This window comes from Dryobates pubescens, chromosome 19, assembly GCF_014839835.1.
Source record: "Dryobates pubescens isolate bDryPub1 chromosome 19, bDryPub1.pri, whole genome shotgun sequence".
NCBI lineage: Eukaryota > Metazoa > Chordata > Aves > Piciformes > Picidae > Dryobates > Dryobates pubescens.
In genome coordinates, this window is record NC_071630.1 from 7,804,512 (window position 1) to 7,826,421 (window position 21,910).

General features: G+C 38.6%; 1 protein-coding gene across 3 annotated transcripts in view; it reads right to left on the bottom strand.

The window, feature by feature from the left end:
• The window catches only part of CDH8 (cadherin 8), a 165,451-nt gene that overhangs the window by 83,075 nt on the left and 60,466 nt on the right, over positions 1-21,910 (bottom strand). For all 3 annotated transcript variants that reach the window (XM_054169904.1, XM_009901138.2, XM_054169905.1), the window contains exons 3-4: positions 20,671-20,965; positions 3,571-3,690 (exon numbers count right to left, since the gene is read on the bottom strand). In XM_054169904.1, coding sequence (XP_054025879.1) covers positions 3,571-3,690; positions 20,671-20,965 — 415 coding nt within the window. The remainder of the gene's footprint in view (positions 1-3,570; positions 3,691-20,670; positions 20,966-21,910) is intronic.

Below are 21,910 nucleotides of genomic sequence, written 5' to 3' on the forward strand. Positions count from 1 at the left end.
TTCAATTTTGGGAAAGACACAGTACCTGGCTTGGTTTAGCTAAGGCACTGCTATAGCTGGCTGCTCTGCTATGTTTTGTATGCCATCACTATAGTATCCAAACGTCTTTTAGTTTGGAGGCTTACAGGAGTGAGGTGTTGGTTTTGGTTATTTACACCTGCCTGTGCAATGTACTGTCTCTGCCCAGATGATTTGCTCCCTAGGCTCATGCCTTGGTTCAAAACACTTACTGAATTGATGCTTTGTTGGATTCCTCTATCCCCTACATGGCTCTGTTCTGCATGGCTCCTTTACAGACAATATTAGGGGCAATGGTTTGAAACTGGAGAGGGTAGGTTTAGGTTGGACATTAGGAGGAAGTTCTTTGCATGACAGTGGTAACATACTGGAGCCGCTTGGCCAGGCATGTGGTTCAAGCCCTGTCCCTGTAGGCATCCAAGATCAGACTTGTGGCCCTGGGCAGCCTGATCAAGTTGGTGGTGTCCCCGATGATTGCAGGGATTGGACAAGATGACCTTTGAGGGTCCAGTCCAACCTGATGCATTCTATGAATCTTTCCACATGACAGCTTTCACTGAGGTAAGGTAATGCATTTCCCTGGCTTAGTTACTGAGAGGAAACATTCACTGTGACAACTCACATTGCTAAGGCTGGATAAAGATGTACTCAAATGTACTTTTTATTTGCTTTGGACATTTTGTTAAAATGCACCTTCCACTCTATCTGTCCGTGGCACCAGCTCTACCGTCCAAATTAAATAGCTGCTTAACTAGTGCGCATGTGTTATGCACCACTACCTCTGAAAGCTGAAATACAGAGTGCCACAAGCTACTGCAAAATTGTAGCTATCTTAGTGTAATATTATTGGCATTTTGAGACTGCATGCAAAAGCTCTCTCTGGTATATAATAAACATTATCATACTCTTGCTCCAAAATTCTGCTGTTACCAAGAAAATCTGCTTCATAGCTCCACGTTTGCAGAAATCAACAATTCTCTTCAGAGGAAACACAACTATAAGGCTGATGGGTATCAGAGCAATCTTTTTCACCCTGTTTAATGTGCAGTTGCATTTTCTACATGACTACCTGTGTCTGCTTTCCTCAATGACTTGACTTTTATCTATATTTATTGTTTTCTTATCCTAAACAAATGCATGCTGGAGGGCCCTATACCTTCTAACATTTCATAGATTCATAGAGTGGTTTGGGTTGGAAAAAACCTTAAAGATCACCTAGTTCCAATTGCCCTGTCATGGGCAGGGGATGCCTTCCATGAGCCCAGGTTGCTAAAGGCTACATCCAGCCTGACCTTGAACGCCACCAGGGACAGGATATTCACAATCTCCTTGAGCAACCAGTTCCCCCCTCACTGTAAAGAATTTCTTCCTAATATCCAGTCTACATCTGCCCTCCTCAAGTATGACTGAGTTCTCTGACTGAATTAAGACAAATCTCAGACACAGGAGCAAATTCTTCACATTTTAAAGCATTATAAGAAATAGATAGGTCCATCTAACATCACAAAACCAGCTGCATACTCTCTGGATTTAACAGACTACTGGTGGGTAGCTGTAAGAGTATGGTAGTTACGCTGTAGATGAAGGCCATGAAGGGATGGCAAAGAAAGAGATGACACCCTCCATACATAAACTCAATCAGTTGTAATAGTTTAGAAAAGAACATAATTGATGTCTTACTTAGATCTAGAAAAGTGGTGTATATGAAGCCACTTACTCATTCCAGAGTAGCTCCACAATGTGAAGCCACAGTTGAAATCTTTATGATTACATTCCCTGTAGAAACTAACGTGACATTTTCATGGTAATAGAATTGCTACTCAAAGAAATATTTGTAACTGGAAAAGAAGGTAGGAGGAGGGATGTAATGCTACTGAAAAATCATGATTTTCAGGTTTCACCAAAAAGCTTTGGAGCTTTTTCAGGCTTTCATCATAATGAAAATCGCCTTGCTAGGTGAAGAATAGTTACTTCATTGCATTAAGCATAAGGTTTTACTGCATCACAAATAATAAACCTGAGCAAAATTAAACATTTTTATACATTTAGAATGTTTCTTACAGGCTATTTTTGTGTGGAAGAAATGAAAAATGTGTGCAGGTAAGGAATATACTTGTTGGCTCCTCTGTGAGAGATGATGTGTTCCCATGCTACAGCACCAACATTCCCTAGTAGAAACTGAGAAAGTTCCTGCAGCTAATCCCCCTCTAATTAGCTCAAGTTGTTACTGAAGGCAACAATATTTAATAGTAACAAAAACAATAAAAATCAAGTCACATATTTTGATACATATTTTTGATGGCCAGAGGTCTGTTCTGGCTCATATTTCCACATGACCTGTGAGAAATCAGGAGCATGAACTAAGGAGCCTCACTAATCACAGTCTCTTGACATAGTTACTTTTTAAACAAGCCACTGTTCTCCTGTTGTGCTGTGCTTTGTAAAAGTCTGCTTTACATGCAGCATAAAATAAAATAATGAATGGTGTTCCAGAGATTGTTTGCACATTTAGGATAGTTGCCCATCAACCAGAAGGAAATACTTTAATGGATTAATCCATTAATCTATTAATATTTATCATCTGATACTATTTGCCCTACAAGTTGGGGCATTTCTATGAAAGGGAAATAATTTCTCTTATGCAATCTCACCAGAAAGAGTTAAAGAACTTCTGGACTTTAAAGAATCCAAGAGTACACTTTTTTATGTTGGTGAGAAAACTTAGCAGACTTGATCTATGCAAAGCATCCTTTTATAATTTTTCCTACCATTTATTTAATAATTTCATTAATTTACACGAGGACAGGGGTTTTTACTCCTGCTTTACTCCCTTCTTTATGGGGCTATGTACACTTTAAAATGAGCTACAGTTTTCTTCTCCTTAGAGGACAGCTGCTTGACTCACAGAGATTAAAAACAGTTTCCAGTAACATGTGAAGGAATATAAGAAATAATATCAGATCACTTTAAAAAGCACTTCTCAAAACAAATTTGCTGTAAGTACAACATATGTACAGAAAACAAGAGGGAATGGATTTATTGACACTTCTTTCACATGACTTTCAAGACTTTAAAGCCAGACAGAAATAAACTCATCCTAAATGGATGCTAATAAAACTTTATACCAAGCACAGCTTCAGGTTCTTTCTTTCCTCTGACCCACCCAGTGAAGAAAGTAAACTAAATTTTAAGGGAAACACACAATATATTAATTAACATTCCCAAGCTAAACTGTACTTGCTTTAACTGGAAATACTCTAGTCTCATATTGAAAATTATGTTATGTTCATTAAATTCCTCAGGCCAAGTCTTTCAACCCCTAATCGGTTCTAAGTCACACAGTTTTGCTTCAGTAGCATCTGCAGTAATAACATCACCATTCCTTACATTATCATTAATACAGGACTTCACTCTGTTTTTTCACATGGCCAACCTCTGACAGAATAAAAGTGAGACCTGGGTTAGAACTTGGTAATACAGACATCCATCTACCTCAAACCTCTTGTTTAAAGTGTAAATATAGCCGAGGGATTCATAGTCAGAGTCACCTACCTGTATGTGGCTCAATAGAGAAGTAAGGCTGTCCTTCCAGAATGCTATAAACCAGTTTGGCACTGTTTCCATAAACTGGATCGTCTGCATCTGTAGCTGTTACTTTAGTTACAAAGGTGCCTAAATAAAAAGAAGACACAAAACTCCTGTTTACACTCTTCATAGATATTTACATAACAATTCAGAAAATAATTGGAAGCAAAATTTAATTTCTTTGTGAGTTGTATGACAATAATAAAAAGAAGAAAAAGAACCTCAGCAATGACTTAAAACATTACTTGTGGAACACAAACACAACATTTTCCTTACAGATGATATATGCCAGCAGAGTGAATTTCTGGGTAAAAGAATAACCTTTCTAGTAGCTGTATTATTTAAGGTTTCTTTGTAGAATGCATTTAAAGCTACCTGCTAGATCTGTGTAGACTTCAAGCGTTTGTAAAGGAATCATATCAAAAGGATATGAAATACAAGGTCAATAATACAATATAATATGTTGCATTTTAAGATTTGCAAAATCACATTTGAAGGAACCTTGCCCACTCACAGAAACCACCTAGAAAAGCAATACTAAAAAGTATTATTTTTTCCCTCTTGGCTTCCAGCCATAATAATGGTCTGATATGGCCACAGTGACAACTAGGACAACATCTATTGTCTCTGAAATGAGTCTTTGCCACTGAGGGGGCCGTTGTCTAGCCAGAGCTACAAATTCCATTCTCTGACCAAAAAATAGAAGAAGGAAAAAAAAAAAGGGAAATTCCTCTTTTACTTCTTAGGCAACATAACACTTCCCATTTCTGAAAGCAGCAAAATCCAATTAAGTTTAGTTAGTTATATTAAGCCTGTTGCAGAGACTTTTTTCTTTCTGGATGACTTAAAAATATAATGATGCCATTAATTAGGCTAACAATAACAACAATATCTGCAAAGGAAGAGAAAGCAAAAGTAGGAGAACAGGTTAAAGGCTGAATTATGTTTCCCATATTCAGAAAGAAGAAGAATTACAGAGGAAAATATCCCCCTTTCCAGCTATGGCAATAAAAGCAGCTTGCCCTTCAACCTCAAGTGAAGTTGAATCCAAATAACATGTCACATCAGGACAGGAACAGCAAACTCAAGGAGAAGGAGATCCCTTTGGCACATCCTTGCATTGCGCTCTCGTCTTTCTCTGCATGGCACATTACTGCGGTGGCATTGGACAGTTTTGTGAGCTACAGTACCTGCAAATAATTTTGAGGCATGTTTGCATATTTAGAGATAATTTTCATATCACCCAATAGCTTCCATTTTGTGCTTTCCCACATGGCCACTTCAAATACCAGGACAAGATGTGGGGCTAGCAGGATGTGGGATAGACACAAGAGATGGATAGCACCTTGCTTATAGACTGGATGTTCTGCAGCTCCTGAAGATGCAGCAGGTTTGCTGCATGGGAATAATGAGATAATTCCCAGGGAAAGGAATATAGGTTGCATAAAAAACATCTCACTAGAAGAAAAACAAATAATCATATGGCTTATACTTGTCATTTGGCTACTGGCATGAATTTAGCCTTTCTTACAAGGAGAGAACATCAATGAAGGGAAGCAGATCAGCAGACTGTCATGCAAGCTCTAGCACGGCCCCATCTGGCAGCAAAGCAATCCACCAGCTTCCCTCATGCTGTTCAGTAGGGACCAGAAAACTCCACATGGCTTGTAGCTGATCCACTAGGTGGATGAGGAATGCAAAGACTATTATGTTGCAACTACCTTTGATAGACACTTGCTGAACCTGTTCTTATAGACATGCAAACTGGTTATGTTTTGAAGCTTAGCTCTTTTTTGATGTTGAAAGGTGATCTTATACCTTAACTTTAATATAATAATCTTAGATCTGCCACTGGGCATCAGAGATGGACTTTATCCTCAACTTTATGGCTGGTTTGGAAGGAATTACCATTGGAAATCTGTTGTCTGACCAATTACAAATGTTACTGCATACTCAGATGCTAACAGACAGTCCTTGCTAGCTTTGAGTGAAAATAGTTAAGGGGACAGATGATATAAACATGGTCCCCAGCCTTGCAGCAAGTACAGCAGTTTTAGTCTGTAGATGACATCCTCAGTGTCCTGCTTCTGACACAGGAGAATAAAAACAGTAACAGGGAAGAAACCACAGGGCACACTCAGAGGCCAGGGCGTAGACTACAGAAAATAAATTACACAGGCACCAGTACCAAGGAAGTATGCAGGAAGCTTGAGTTTGAATGTAGCAGGAAGAGATGAACAAAAGGACTTTTCATGGCTTGCATAGAATAGTTACACAGCATGAAAAGATGCAGCTGCTAGAATTGTCTCACATATTTTAGTTTTGTTGACCCACCTTCTGTAAGTCATACACCAGTTGATAAAGTTCTTGATTCTGGTGTTCCTGCAGAAAGCCATCTCTTAGTCAATCTGTATTTCCCCTCTTGCAGAATTCAGGCTACAGCCACACCGTCCCTGAAGGACATTCTCTGCACTTCAAAGTTGCTGTCCCATGTGTGATACCAAATCAAAGAATTATAGAATTGTTTTCGTTGGAAAAGACCTCTAAGATCAAGTACAACTGTCACCATAAGGCCATTAAACCATGTCCCAAAGGGCCATGTCCACACATTTGAATACCTCCAGGGACAGTGACCCCACCACCTCCCTGGGCAGCCTGTTCCAGTGCATGACCATGCTTTCAGTAAAGATTTTTTTCCAAATATGAGTGTAGAGGTCAGTGCTTTCTTCAACGCATTCAAACTGAAATCCCAGGTGATGTTCAAGGCTTCTGTGTCTACCATCATAACACTTCTGTTTTGTAATCTTCCATGACAGAAGAGTTTTGTGCAGAAGATTACAAAATGTGACATGGCTGGAATAAGATAAGGCTCATCACAGTGAAAATTGTTGTAAGAGTATTTTATCTGGGCTGTTCCACTTTGTTTCCATGATATACTTCATACACAAAGGAAAATAAAGAAGTGAAACTGTTGACTTCTTTGAGATTGTGTTTGATTTGCCTAGCTGGCTCTCATTTCAAAGGACTTCAGCATAATTACATTGCTTGTTTAGAAAGATTTGATATATAATGTCTATCCTTTTCTTATTTCACTTGAGAATTCCTGAAGACTTTTATAGATATTTATTCCAAGATTTCAAAACTAAAATGGCTATGCTGATTCTTTGATAAATGCATCCTTTGTCCCAAGTATTCATTAAACTTTAAAGCTGAATAAGCCTTAATAAAAAGAGGCAATTGGTGTCTAACATTGCTTCCAGTCATGATGCTTAGCTCTCAAGATTTTTCCCTTGTGATATAAAATAATCACTTACTAAGCCTCCAAGTTTATCTGAAATTTATACCTACATTCAAAAAACATATCTCAGAATCACAGAATGTTAGAGGTTGGAAGAGATTTTGAGAGGTCATCCAATCCAACCCCCCTGCCAGAGCAGGATCACCTAGAGCAGGTCACACAGAAATGCATCCAAATGGGTTTGGAATGTCTCCAGAGGAGACCCTACAATCTCGCTGGGCAGCCTGTTCCAGGGCTCTGTCACCCTCACAGTGAAAAAGTTTTTCCTTATCTTCATGTGGAACCTCCTCTGCTCCAGCTTGCACCCATTGCCCCTTGTCCTATCACTGGACATCACTGAGAAGTGCCTGGCTCTGCCCTCCTTACACTGTCCTTCACATCTTTATAAACATGAATGAGGTCACCCCTCAGCCTCCTCCAAGCTCGAGAGACCCATCTCCCTTAGCCTTTCCTCACAGGGAAGATATTCCACTCCCTCACATACTGTTTAATAATCAGTATTCCCATTCACTGCTGATATACAGAAAAGTTGGGTAGGGGGTATGCTTCTTTTTCTTTCCCTTAAAGTCACTAGAAGTGCGAGTATAATGAAAGGAATAGAAAAATACTTTCCTTGCTCATAGAAATCAATTTTATAAAATCACAGAACAGCATAGATTGGAAGGGACCTTAGAGATCATCTACCCCAGCCACCCCACCATGGGCCAGGAAACCTCTCAACTACACTCTGCTGCTCAAGGCCTCGTCCAACCTGGCCTTGAACACCCCCAGGGAAGAGGCATCCACAACCTCCCTGTGCAACCTGTTCCAGAGTCTCACCAATTTTTCACACTGCCAGTCTCTGCCAGTCAGCACTTCATTTCCAACCACCACACAGAGCTCTGAGACGCTCTGACAAATTCAGTCATTTGCTCCCAACAATCTTAAATTGTTTAAATTTTAAAATTTAAATGGTTTAAAATTAAACAAATTGTTTCTGAAAGATGTAAGCGATCAGGAAACAGAAATTAAGGAAATTACTTCCACTATTAAAATGAGTTAAGCTTTTACATAGTTTAAATGCTATCACCTTTAATTTGAACTACTTTTTTTTTTAGGCCTTGATTCAAATCTGCAAGTGGGAAACTTGCCACATGAGTATGTTCCCACTAGCAGTAAGAAGTATATAAAGGAGCAAACTCTGTCTCCTTTGTAGCTGCTGACAGTGTTGGTAGATCTGGTTCCACTGCAAGATGCGAAGGGTCCTGAGGAAGTAGCAATCTATGCTAAGGGTCCAGAAGAAGCAGCAATCTATCCCACTCCCCAAAGTGACAAAACCCTAGGTATGAAGAAAAGATCTGGAGAATTGAGAAATTCTTGAGGGAGAAAAGTAATGTAATGTAGAGAAAAATTCCTATGGTTTGCACTGGTCATTTCTTTTGTCTACAGGCACAACATTAGTCATTCTTACAGGGAGAGAATACCAATGAAGCGGAGCAGATCAGCAGACTGTCATGCAAGCTCTAGCATGGCCCCATCTGGCAGCGAAGTGATCCACCAGCTTCTCTCCTGTTCCTCAGAAAACAAGGAACTCAAACCAATGCTGTTCTTTAGGCGGTCTCCAGAACACAGCAGAACTTTCTGTGCTTTGGATCATCAAGTAGGATTTTACTCTAGTACAGGCACTACAGCTATAAACTACTCATAGATAAATATTTTTAACATGCATAATGTGCTTAAAGTTTTAAAGATTGAAAAAAAAATGCATTGGAAAAGCAGTAAGAATGCAGGGAAGACTATTTATTAAGTAAATGCTCTTTGAAAAACAACATTCTGGGTTCTACCCGGCATATAAACAGCCAAAGGTTTCTGTTTGTGCTTCATTTTGACTGCATTTGGCTTGTGTTTGTTTCTTTGTCAATGCTACAACAAACTCATTTAGCCAGAGACCATAAATTTGAATTGGTGCCATTTGTTACAAGAAAGCCACTATTATAGTCCGAGTCACTGTTGTCCTAATTGCAATAATACAGCGGTTTTATATAACATGGCCCAACAACATAATCACTGCTTCTTTTTGCTTTATGTACCTAATATTGCCTTCTGCAAACCAAATCCATTTTTTCAATAGATGAGGCAAACTCTTATGATTTTCAGTTAAAAAAAAAAAAACTTTCTACATTTTCTTTGTTGTTTTCTTTTTCCTTCTTCTTCTTTTTTTTCCTGAGGTACACTTTTGCAATGCTAATGACCCTATGATTAAATATGGACTGCAAAGAGGTTCAACAGATTTTAATTAATGAACACTTCTAATGTGATTTAGCCATTAACCATTGCTGATTGTTTTACTCTCTTAATGTCAGGTTTCGTAGCTCCTCTTTGCAACAGGCTAGCAATCAGAGATGCAATCAACAACAAAAGTATTTTTATATGGCTAGGTAAGAAAGCCTGTGTTTGCTAGCAAACTAAGATTAAAAGGCATCATAAAAATAAGATGTGTGTGTTCAGTTAGTGCTCTTCTGTTGTTTTGGCTGCGTTTTTATGTGCAAGTCAGGGTACAGATTCTGCACATTAGTCAGAAAGAAAAATGTGCACACCACCACAAGGAGCAGGAAAGCAAATTCCTTTGTGTGGCAGTGAAATGTGTGTACTGGAAAAAAAAAAAAATCATCCAACTTGTGTGTTGTAAAGGAGGTAATGCATAGCTGGTGCCAGAAATCTACATGAATCCATATTCAGTGAAGCAACCATTTTGTTGAAAGATTGTAATGGTTGGGAAAAATAAAAGAAGTGACCATCATGCAACCCAGTGGGACCAGGTTGTCTCATTTTCCCAAGGACTTCTGGATTGTCAGTTTGGGTTTTTTTCTGATACCCTTTCAGGTCTCCCTCACCCTTTCTCTCCTACTCTCCCCAAATCCTGAAATCACCATTTCATTCAGTAGATCTGCTTACCGACCTGACAGGGCATTAAGAGTATATTTACATGAAAAAAGACCTATCATTGTTTACCAACTGTTTTGTTTCTCTAAGAGGATCACTGTGCTTCAATATCTCTAGCTAGATTTTGAGTTTGGCTGACAGCAACCCTGCAGTCCAGAGTGGTCAAAGCAAAGCATTGTTTGTATTCAGCAGGTCAGATAAGCATTCTTTCCAAAATGAAGCTTTTTCTTCACTGTCCTTCTTTGCTATAATCTCACAGGTAGCAAGACACTTGTTGTCATGGTAACAATTTTTTATTGAATAAAACGGCAATAATCTCATAAAAAGCTGTATAACTTCTTGACATGTAAATTATTACTGCCTCAAAGCTGAAAAAAAACCCTTATTCTTATTTGTTTTTAATTGTTGCTGATGTTTTAAAATACAAAAGCATCATTTTAAGCCTTTATTATCCTGTATTATTCCATGGGACCATTTCTAAACACATAATCCATGAACTCGAGATTTTGCTAACCAAATAAAGGAAAAGTCTGTGGAACAGAAATCTGTCTGAAGCACTTCAGAACTTGTTAACATATGCAAAATAGGCACTGAAAATATTATCATCGGTATTTTAAACTGCAGAGCTTGGTCTCCATGCAGATATTCACACACACATGTGTGAGCATGTTTAATGAGGATTTTAGGGGCACGTTATTTCACTCCTACCTTTTACAACAGTACTTGAATGGATTTTTATTATTATTAATAGACACTTTACTGCCAAAGATCTAAAAGCCTAATGTGTGTATCAAGTCTCACAATGCAAGAAAGTTCTCACCCCAAAGACTCCAAGAGCCAAGAACTAAGAATGACAAATGCAGAGACAGCAGGAGATGAGAAGAGGACATAAATCATCCTGGGCAGCACTGCTGTCAGCACATAGTGGTGCTGCTGCCTGACCTAGCTGCTGTCAGGTCAACACACCTACCCCACAGTGCCTGCAGTGTGTAGGCATCATACAAGAGTTTTAAGGTCTGATTTAAGAACAGATGACAGAGGTCTTGTGTGGATCTTTCAGATCTCCCTACACTTCAGGAAAAGCATACCAAAAATATAAAAGCATTTGCTAAGTGCCCAGTGGACCCCTTTCAGAGCTGTAAAATTAATGGGGGTGGCAAGTGGCATCCTAAGCAGTGGTAAGGGGTAGAGAATGGTCCACTAAAGGACAAATGGGCAACTTACACTTGGCATGCTAGAGGGACAACAAGACCAGCACGTATTCTACTGTATCTCTAGAACAATCCTGGACACAGCCACTCCTGAAGGGAGAAATGGGAAAGAAAATTTGTGTACTGTACAGATGAAATACTGATATGTGGGTGATGAGAACCATATAAGTTCATAGATACAAGACTTCACTTAATCTTCTGCAAAGAGAAAAACAACAACAAAAGCTTCCTTACAATGAGAAATTGTACAAGGAGGAATAGCTCCCCAAGGGAAATAACAGAATTCTTCTCACTGAAGAGTTCACTCTATTGCACAGGCTGCTAGATAATGTATTCTAAGGGAAAACCCTAGAAAGACAGGAAGATTAACTAATGGGGTAATTTGTTTTTCCCAGCTGTAATTTATTTGACTCTAAGTAGTGAAATACTGTGATGCTGTCACGATCTTGTTTATGGTGATTAAGGTAAGGAAGAATGAAATGAGGGTTATTCATAAAACTCAGTTTTAGGCTCAACTGGCTAAATTAGGTATTAGCCAGTACCTGGTTGCACTAGCTTTCTGCTCTAAGGGAGAAAGATATAATTGTCCTCTCATGGGGTCCTTTCTTGATTGACCAGAGAGGAATCCACATTAAATTAGGCAGCTAATGTGAACGCCTTAATTTCTATCATACAACTACTCTTGTATGTAGATGGCACTCAAAATAGGCCATACCAATCTATAATATTAGCCTTCCAGGAACTTCAAGCATGGAAGCTGCCACATCAACATATAGGGCAAAGACAAAACCTGTGAGACTTCTGTTTTCATTTACATTTGGTCCCATATATATCTGAACACCTATGTGCACTTAAATACTCATATAGACAATTTTATACACTGCATAGAATCACAGAATGCCAGGTTGGAAGGGACCCCAAGGATCATCTGCTCCAAACTTTCTGGGTGATAGGTGTGGTGGAAATGAGCTGGCCCAGCACCCTGTCAAGCAGAGTCTTAAAACTGCCCAGTGTAGGAGACTCCACTGCTTCCTCTGGGAGATGATTCCAACGTCTGACTGTTCTCATGGGAAAACATTTTCTTCTGGAGTCCAGTGAAAGTCTCCCCAGCAGTAACTTGTACCCTTTGCCCCTTGTCTTTACCATGGGACTATTCTCCTGGTAGCCACCTTTTATTTATGTACTGGTATGTGGACTTACTCAAATAAACTGTAACTGATACCTTTCCTATTCAGTTTGTAAAAACTAATCTAAAATATTAGAGTAACAAAGCATTTCTTGCTTGTTTTGCTAGTTTGCTTTATGCAGTCATATGTAACAACATTGAAAGCACAGATAAAGACATTTCAGAACTCAGTACTTTAGAGATTTAGGAGAAATGACAGAAGTTGCTCCCAAAAATGGATAGTCTAAACCAAACATTTTAACACCTGAAAACTGTGTCTTAGGAAAAAAACCCTGAAAGAATGAAAGAGGAGCAGCTTGGTCAACAGTAGGAAATAAGTACTACAAGAAATTATGAAGTACTATGCAGTTAAATGCAGGAAACTTCCCCCCAGGAAAACAAAATCTTTTCCTATATCTCTGATAGACTAAGTCAGGTTTAGAAGAAGAGAAATCTGAGTTGTTTCTTCTAAATGTTACATATTTCTTAATGCAGTTTTTAGAGCAGTGAGTTAAAAAATGTTACTAACATGCAGTATGTGCATGAGTCAAAACTCTCTGAACAACTGAATACACTATCACATGTAAGACACTGGGTTTAGATTGCTCATGTGACATTTTAAGGACTTTTTATTATGTGAGGGAAATGGTAAAAGATGTATTGTATGCAAATGTGTAACTGCAGAAATACGCAAGGTGCTTGCTATGCATAGGAGAAAAATGCTTTCTGTACAGCCCACAGACAATGGAGAAAGCTGGCAGCCTTCAGCATTTTACAGCTGTATAATGAGGACTGTAGGAAGCATGGCCATGAAATCTAATAAACTGCATATCTGACAATTTATTGTGCATAAACTAATTGTTTTAGAACTCTGCTGCCGTTTTAACGTGATCATTTGGAAATACAACTGTTTTATATAGGAAATATATATTCAGATGCAGTGACTGAGATAACTGGCAATTATCCTTGCTGATGCTACATGCTGCTTGGATTTAGCTTGTGTGAATCTAATAAGAAAGGACACTGCCTTTCCAGTTTTAAGGTTGGCAGTTCTTTCTTGCTGCAACTTATAAGATGGTGCCATTAGAGAGCCTGCAGGTATTCCTTTATAAAGTCTCCTGGGTGGCTGTTTGTTAGGATTAGAATACAGCCTGTAACATCACAGGCAACAATAGAAGAGTAAAATATATTTTATGTTTGGCTTAAAGAATTATGTTTCCTTTTCATGTCACTTTTTTTTCTTTTTCTTTTTTTAATTCTCCCTTTAGATATCACCCTGACTATAGAATATTAATTGAGATTTGTGAGAGAAGGGAGAAATAGCTATTCTTTTGTTCAGGACATTTCAAAGACTGTTTGTCTCTAATCAATTGACTATTTCATCAGCATTCCTCCTGCGAGGTCCCCAGGCAAAAGACAGTAAAATTGGATGATCACTGTACACTACATTTCCAAGCAGGGAAAGTACCATAAGGTTTGTCGATGCTGATGGAAGTTGCAGGTTATGCTCAGGTGTATTGTATTCAAATACAAAGAAATAATAAAGCAGCCCTGGCTGTTTACTGCAGAAATTCATTCATTTCTAACTTTCTCCTGTAAACCCAGAAAACAGCTGGTATAATCTTGCAGCTTTGAAGCTCTGCCTGCTTTGTTTGGTACACTGAAGTCTATAATGCCAGCAACTGTAATCCAGGTTGCAAAAGCAGACTCTGAAGTATTGCCCCCTCAGGCCACCGTGGAGCAAGCATATGGCAGCAGAGACCATTTGGGCCCCAGGGAAAGGGGAGAGTTGAATCAGCTGCCCAGCAGTACTCCACTGGCTGATTCATGAGAAAGCTGTATTGACATCAGCTCCACAGGCAATCCCTTTCCTGTATTCGTGGAGGAACATTAGCTGCTGCAGGTCCAGCAACTAAACAAAGACAGAGGTAACAGTTTGGGACGTGACTAGCAACAGATTGGAATTGGATCTGAGTCTCATTTTCCCAAATGCCAAGTGTGTCCATCAAAGACACACAGACCTCTGAATTAACAGAGTTTGAGAAGTATTGCTCCCCAGTGTTCTAAAGCCAAATCTTTTGTGTTAGCAGAGTGATAAAAGTGATATTAATAAAAGTTTCTGTGAAAATATTACCACATTAAACTTCATTTCTGACCTAGAACTTTTCTTTTTTCACTTTATGGTTAGAACTTGCCTACATTCCCCACAACTGGAAAAAGAGGAAACATGTTTCAACCCACTTCTGTAGCATTTAATCAAGCCTCAGCCTGGCAGAACTCTCTACTGGTCTGACTTCCTCTCATCTGTCTGCTTTCCACTTTGGCATCATCAACTAGCCAGCAAATGGGCTCATGCCACAAGCATAGCTATTTGGAAAAATGAATTGTCATGCTTTCAAAGCTAACAAGACACAAAACCTACCAATGTTATAAACATTCCTTTTTACTTCACATTTTAAAAAACTGGGGAAGCAGTGAAAAAAATCTGTGCTAGGAGTAGATTTCAACTTGTAACCAAAAGAGAATGTACCAAACCCCGTGCACACTCACTCAATAAATTGCTCACGTAAAATACTCTTCAGTACCACAGATACTGAATTTGATTATGCACAAGATGAACAAGGAACAAGACAACGGGAAGATATACATTTCCTAACAGCTGTTACCTTGCTGCCATATTTTACAACATCTGTTGGGTTTTTTTCCTTGGCTTTTGCACTCCCTCTGCACTTACCCTTTGGGCTAATTTGTAGTTGACCCCAGTAATATAGTCCTTTTACTCTACAATTTCGTGACAAACTATCATTGATTTAGCAGTCATGCTCAGTGGCTTAAAAATCAATGAATATATAGGAAAAAAAGCCAGTAAGACAGTGTGGTTGATCTTGATAACATTTGAGGTGAGGTTTTCAGCATAACTTCCTAATTTATCCAGTTATTTTATCACTATGCCTATCAGATATTGCCTCTTGATTGCATATTTAGCAGATTTTGTCCCTTTACAAAGAATTTATAACTGGGAGAGAACTAATAGCTTTGGGAGAACTGGAAAGAAGAGCTACACTGCACAGTGTGCTTCTACTAGACATGGCTAAGCTAAATAACTCTGGCTAAGCTAAATGATTCTGTTCTCCTTTTGAAACAAACAAGATTAAAAACAAATAAACAAACACAAACCCAAACAAAAACCCAACACCAACACCACCCCCACCCAACAAAACAAAAACAACCTAAAAACAAAACACAAGGGGGAAGAAAAAAGATTGAATGATTCCTTTGTTTACAGTGGCTTAATCAAGGGTAAACTTTGATCCAAAGGAAAACATTGCTGAGTAGATGTGCCTGTGCCAAAACTGGAAAATGATATTCTGACTCAACTGAAATCCTAAACCCTTTCCAGAAAAGACCTTTTAACCCCTCAGTAAACATTTTTTGTGGAAGCATTTAAGGAGAAAAATATTATTCTCAGCTTTGTCACACTGTTAGTATTTTCAAGTGTGAAAGGCAAAAACACTACTAGAGCAACAGCAGACTGGATTACACTGTGTTTTAAGATGGGCGTTTTATGACTGTCAGGGGAATTCTTAATATTTAGAGACTATTAAAGTTTGTCTGTTTACCTTAATTCAGGCTAACTATGAGAGAATTCTCTTCCCTTATGGCTTTTGTTCTTTTTCCATCTGTGTCCTTTTTTATTTCACCAACACGTTTGTCACTCCACTTCTGTCGTCTCCTGTCTTTCAACATGACACAAGCTGTCTAAACACTCTCGGCTTCACTAAGAACAAAATCAAGAAATTTCACTCCTCATTCCTCTCCTGAAAAAGCGATCCTGAAACTATCCTGTTGGGAGACAATATCTGGTTTTCCTCCCATTATCATCTTAGCAGCTTACTTTCAGGGAATTCATGATTCTGTGCATAGCTGAGAAACAGAAACAGGAGATACTGGAGGAGGGCGTGATGTATTGTTTTGCCTTTCCCTTTCCTTTTCCGTTTCCTTTTCCTTTCTCTTCTCCTCCTTCTTTCTCCTTCTCCTTCTCTCTCCTTCTCCCTCCTTCTCTCTCCTCCTTCCTTCTTTCTCCTTCTCCTCCTTCTCTCTCCTTCTCCTTCCCTTCCCCTTCCCCTTCCCCTATTCCTTTTCTTGTATGTATTTTTTTCCTTCCCCCCCCGCCTTCCTCTTTCCTTTCAATAAGCTACAGAATGAGTTCAAATTACCTCTGTGGATGCTCTAAGATTGCTTATTCATTTACATACCATGCTACCTTCATTGCAGCCATACATGCTGACCTCATAGGCAAATAGGAAGGAAAAAAAAAAGAGTCATGTCATGGGGTTCTTCCTCCCAGAAGCTTAACTGAGTCTCGTTTTTATAGGTTTTAACTGGGCTTCATTCCCAGTGTGTCCCTTTACATCTAAATGTGATTAAACAAGATTTACAGGCAAATTGAATTATTTCCTATTTGTGCAACGCAATACTCTTACAAAGAAGTGATTCCACAGATTTCACTTTTTGATCTTTAATTCCTTAAGAAAATTAATATCAGAATTAAAAGATTAAAGTGCTCAGTTTCAGCAAAGAACATGTTCTCCATATACACTATTAGCTTTCACAAGCAAATTCATCATTTTGGACTTGGGGAACAGGGCTTGCTATGGCAGATTACATAGGAATTATGTGGACAGAAAAAAAAAAAAAAGATGAAAGAAGGGAAAATTTAATTTAGTTCTCAAAACTTCTGGAATGTGCTCCTCTCTTTCCTCAAAGAGAGAAATAAATTATTTCAGAATAACTCTGCACACTGACGATACACAGCACTCAGTAGGTGTGTGGGTGTGCGTTCTGTGAAGACAGCTGAAAAGTGAGCATCATTCCTACCGGAGATAACAGAGTGTAAAACTAATCGTATTCCTACTGGAGATAACGCTAATCATCTCTGCAGAAAGCAGTGGGAGGAAAGCCATGCAAATTCTTCCCTTTGTTTTAGCAGGGAAGCAGGATTTTCCAGATATCACCGATACGTAACATCACAATCAAACAGGCTGGCTCGTGGCCGTATCCGTGTGATCATCTCCCATTCTGGCGTGCACACACATCAGACTCACAGCCTGCATGCACACTGCAGTTTGCACATCCTCCTGGTGCAGCGTGCTCCAGATAGTAATGCAAAAATACCACTGATGTTCGTATAATACATCTCTTCCAACTAGCAACACAAAACTCATGCAGAGAGTGGGTCCAGAGGAGGACTACAAAGATGATCAGAGTACTGGAGCACCTCTCCTATGAAGACAGGATGAAAGAATTGGGACTGTCCAGCATGGAGAAGAGAAGGCTCCAGGGAGACCTTATAACTACATTTCAGTATCTTGAGGGGACCTACAAGACTGTGTAGAAGGGCTTGTAGCAATAGGATGAGGGGCAATGGTTCATAACTGGAACAAGACAGATCTAGGTTGGACATAAGGAGGAAGTTCTTCACTATGAGAGTGGTAAAATATTGGAACAGGTTGCCCAGGGATGTGGTTGAGGCCCCATCCTTGGAGACATTCAATGTCAAATTTGATGTGGCCCTGGGCAGCGTGATTTGGTTGAAGATGTCCCTGCTCAGTGCAGGGGATTGGACAAGATGACCTTTGAGGGTCTCTTCCAACCCATTGCAATATGTGAAGCTGTGAAAACCAGTATGTGATGTACCTATTAGAACAACTGCACTGTGCTAGAACCTCGACATTACCTTACAGAATAATCAGAGGTTAATCTTTGTTTCATGCATCGATTTTCACAGAGGTCCAAAAATAAAATGCCTTGTACTGCATCCCCATTACATAAATGCTATATATAGAGCACATGAGTTCCTCTTCTGTTTCAGAGCAGTCAGAATTGGTATCAGCATTTTGAGGAAAGAAGAGGTTTAAGCAGAACTTTGTTTTATCCCGAATAAGAACAGTGCCAGGTAATGATTGTGTTGTAGAAATGTCAAGGCTGAAATTAACAGTGGGTGGAGATCTCTTTAACAGGAATTAAGTAAGTGGATAATGGAAGTGAAATACTCTTAGTGTGGAAAAAAAAAAAAGAAGAAGAAAAGAAAATCCTTGTACTCTGAAAGGAGACAGGTTATTATAAACATTATAGAGGAGTTAAAGTAATTTGAAAAGGACTAACAAAACTTAAAGCAAGTGAAAATAATTTATAGAGCATCATTTTGTACAGCTTTAGATATTGCTACCTGTGGGATAAAGAGGGAGGCAAGAGGAAATAGTAACAGCAACACTAGTGAAAGAGTAACATTCTCATCTTCAACTTTCCAGCCTTTACTGCATACCCTGCACAGACACAGTCATTCATGACCCATGCAACGCAATGGCAAACCTACTCTGAGGTTTGAAGTGGCAGCTGAGAAAGATTTGCTTTTCATCAAAAGAGCAGAAGCATCTGTATGTGCTTCTTCAAAGCTTGAAAACATGCACCTCTAGTAAGGGCACATAAACAACACACAAGGTCCAGAGAAAATTTTATCTGTTAATTCACCTCTCACAATTTTCTTTACATTTTCCCCTCTTCTCTTCCACCCTAACACTTTTCTCAATTGTTTCACTTTAATGTTTGACCTTTTACTCTCATTGCACTTTTACAGTATTTTAATCTTGATGTTAATCAACTCACTAGATTTGTATTTATCTGATCTTCTGACTAGTTTCTTGTCAAAGTTTTGAGGTTTTACCTTCCTCTTCCTTACAGTGAATACTCCTTGGATTGGGATATCTTTACTAAGGATTATAGATGTTGCTCATATGCACAGATATAAATTAGTTTTACAGAAGCCTTTGTGATCAGAAACAGTCTTTTCTTGTCTGCATATATCTTAATTTTCTTCCTTCCTAGAACACCAAACAAATTCCATTCAGGTAAGGATCAAGTGCCTTCAGTGTGGTGGGGTTTTTGGGTGTTTTCTTTTTTGTTGGGGTCAGGGGGGGAGGGGGTAGAGGTGGTTTGGATTTCTTTCTTTCTTTGTTTAAGCAACTTTAATTAATCCATTTTCTTGCCTAGAGCTTGGCAAAAATATCTCCTAAAAGCAGGTCCATATTATGTTTGTGCTGCTGCATAATTAAAAGTAACTTAACAAACGGAACTTCTGTTTTGGTAGAAGAACTGACATGCAGGCTTGCAAATTCACATATCAGTTTCAACACAAGTAATTCCATGCAACCAAGACAGCAAAATCTGTTGGAGAAGTGTTGATAAAACAAATGAAGCCTGGGGTATCACCATCTAGTCAGCACACCATGCTTACAACATTTGAAAATGACCTGGTAGAGCGCATTGTACTGAATATGAGAGGATTCTTGTGGCTGCTCAAATTCCTCCTCTTTCTAACTATGACACAGTGGTGTGTTTGAAACGTTTTGATAGGGTGCTGCTTTAGTTTACAAATTGCTATGACACTCCTTCAGTTATCTCACTTGGACAGGTGTAGACAAATTGCTGAAAAACACATCCTCAACCTAGTACTAGACAATATTAGAATTTACTCTGCATTTCAAGGGCAGATTTTTATGTCCTTGCTTATATGTAATTGCTATATTACCCTAAAACTGACTCCTTGCATTTGATAGGTTTACTTCCCTTTTGCTTTAGTGACAGCTAAATATCACCTGCACTTGATATGTATGTGCCAGTAGTGACTGAGGACATGAATACATAAATACGTACCTCTGTAACTACATACTTCTACATTTGGAAGTACAGAACAAAGGACAAACTATGCACAGAAAAAGCCCCAACTAATAGACTAATCCATGAGGAAATCAATTCACATTAATCTCACTAAATAAATAAATATAAGCAAAATGTGTTAAGAAGATTATTTCTCCCCTTTCATACTGTTAATTTTGCCTTTTCACCATCTTTTTCCACAGTTTTCTCTGTTTCCCACTCACAAATCCTGTGTCTAATTGGTTAAGTCCACTCTAGAGCCCAACTATCAATTCCCAGGCACATCATCTTTCATTTCAATGTTCTTTTCTGATTAGACTTTTACTTAGAGGAAAACAAATAAGTATGTATCAACACACTGCAAGTGCTACATCTGTGTATGAAAATACACAAACAGATAATTAAACATCAACAAACTATCAATAGGATTAGAGTGTCATGTTGGAACAAATCTTGATAAATCCTTCTCAATAATGATACTCTTAACTACAGCGTCATAAGGGGAATATAAATTCAGCCCACTAAAGTGTTGTTGGACAAAGAAAGACACATTAATACATCTGCTAGTCATTTTCTTACTACTATGGGACTCTACTATTGTGCTGCAGATGAAAGCTTTGGCCAAGGAGAGATTTGAAAACATGCAAATGAATGTTAACAACATAATAAATATCTTATTCATCAACCACTCAGTGGCACACTGGCATCATTTGAGCTGTGAGCAGCAAAGTTCATCAATGGTTAGACATACATACCTACAACGGACATTTCTGGAACTGTGGCATGATATGGCCCATCCACAAACTCTGGGGGATTGTCATTGATGTCTTGAACCTTAATAATGAATTCTGAAGGAGGCTCCAGAGGTTGATTCGTGTCTCTGTCGACCGCTTGAGCCGTTAGAGTGTATTCAGCTTTTTCCTCACGGTCAAGCCTTTTCATGGCATGAATGTCTCCAGTCTTGTCATTAATCACAAAGATTGTTCCAGCTCCATCTCCTGACAGGATATACTTGATTTTGCTGCTGCCAGGATCCAGGTCTGTGTGTAACTAACAGGTAAAAAACAAAAAACAACAAAACATTTGAAGATGAAAGCTACACTCAGAGTACTTTTTGCATTGGTCTAACCACACATTTGTCAAGCTGTTCTTTTGTACTTTAATCTGAGCACCAGTGATCCAGATCTCAGCTTGAATACACAAGGAGAGTAGGGATTTGTATGCATACTAATCAAAAGTGAGTGTAATCATAGGCATAATTAGACTTTCTATTTAAAAAGCAGCTGTTATATATATATTTTAAATCCCTGTTCTGAAATGTAAATGTCTTCAGAACTATTAGCAGTCAAAACGAACAAGCACAAAACGTCCTTAACCTATTAGATCAAAGGGCAAATAAGGGATTAACAATAATACATATTTTAATCTAGTTTCTTAGTTTTAGTAATTACTTTTAGACTATTTTGTGGTGATTGAAAATGGCTGAACACTGGCATTTATATAAATGTTGTAAGGGACAGCAGTCACAATAATCTGTAAAGGTATCAGCTCTCAGCAGGAAGTCCCAATATCCTTATTCTAAAAGTATTTCTCTTGAAAGAAAGCTTTCTTAAAACAAGTTTCCAGAAACAGCAGAACTCTTGCACATATCTTCCCATTTTCTTCAATGTTCCATTGGAAAATAAGAATATTTAAGTTCAAATTGGCTTTTCAGAAAACAAAATAGGATTATAAAAATCTCAAACAACATGAGAAAACCAGATTTTCTCCTTGGTTGTTTTGGTTTTGCTCTGTTATCTGAACACAGGAGACAAAAGACTTCCACTGAATGTTTGTAGGCTCAGAACCAAGAACTAAATATATTACCTCCAGTAATTTTTCATTTGTGAGGGTGAGAATGGCAACTGGTGAACCATATTAGTGCCAACACATTCAAATCTGTAGGATAATAACTTCAGTATACAGTAATAGTACTTGAAAGGTATTTACTCTTCA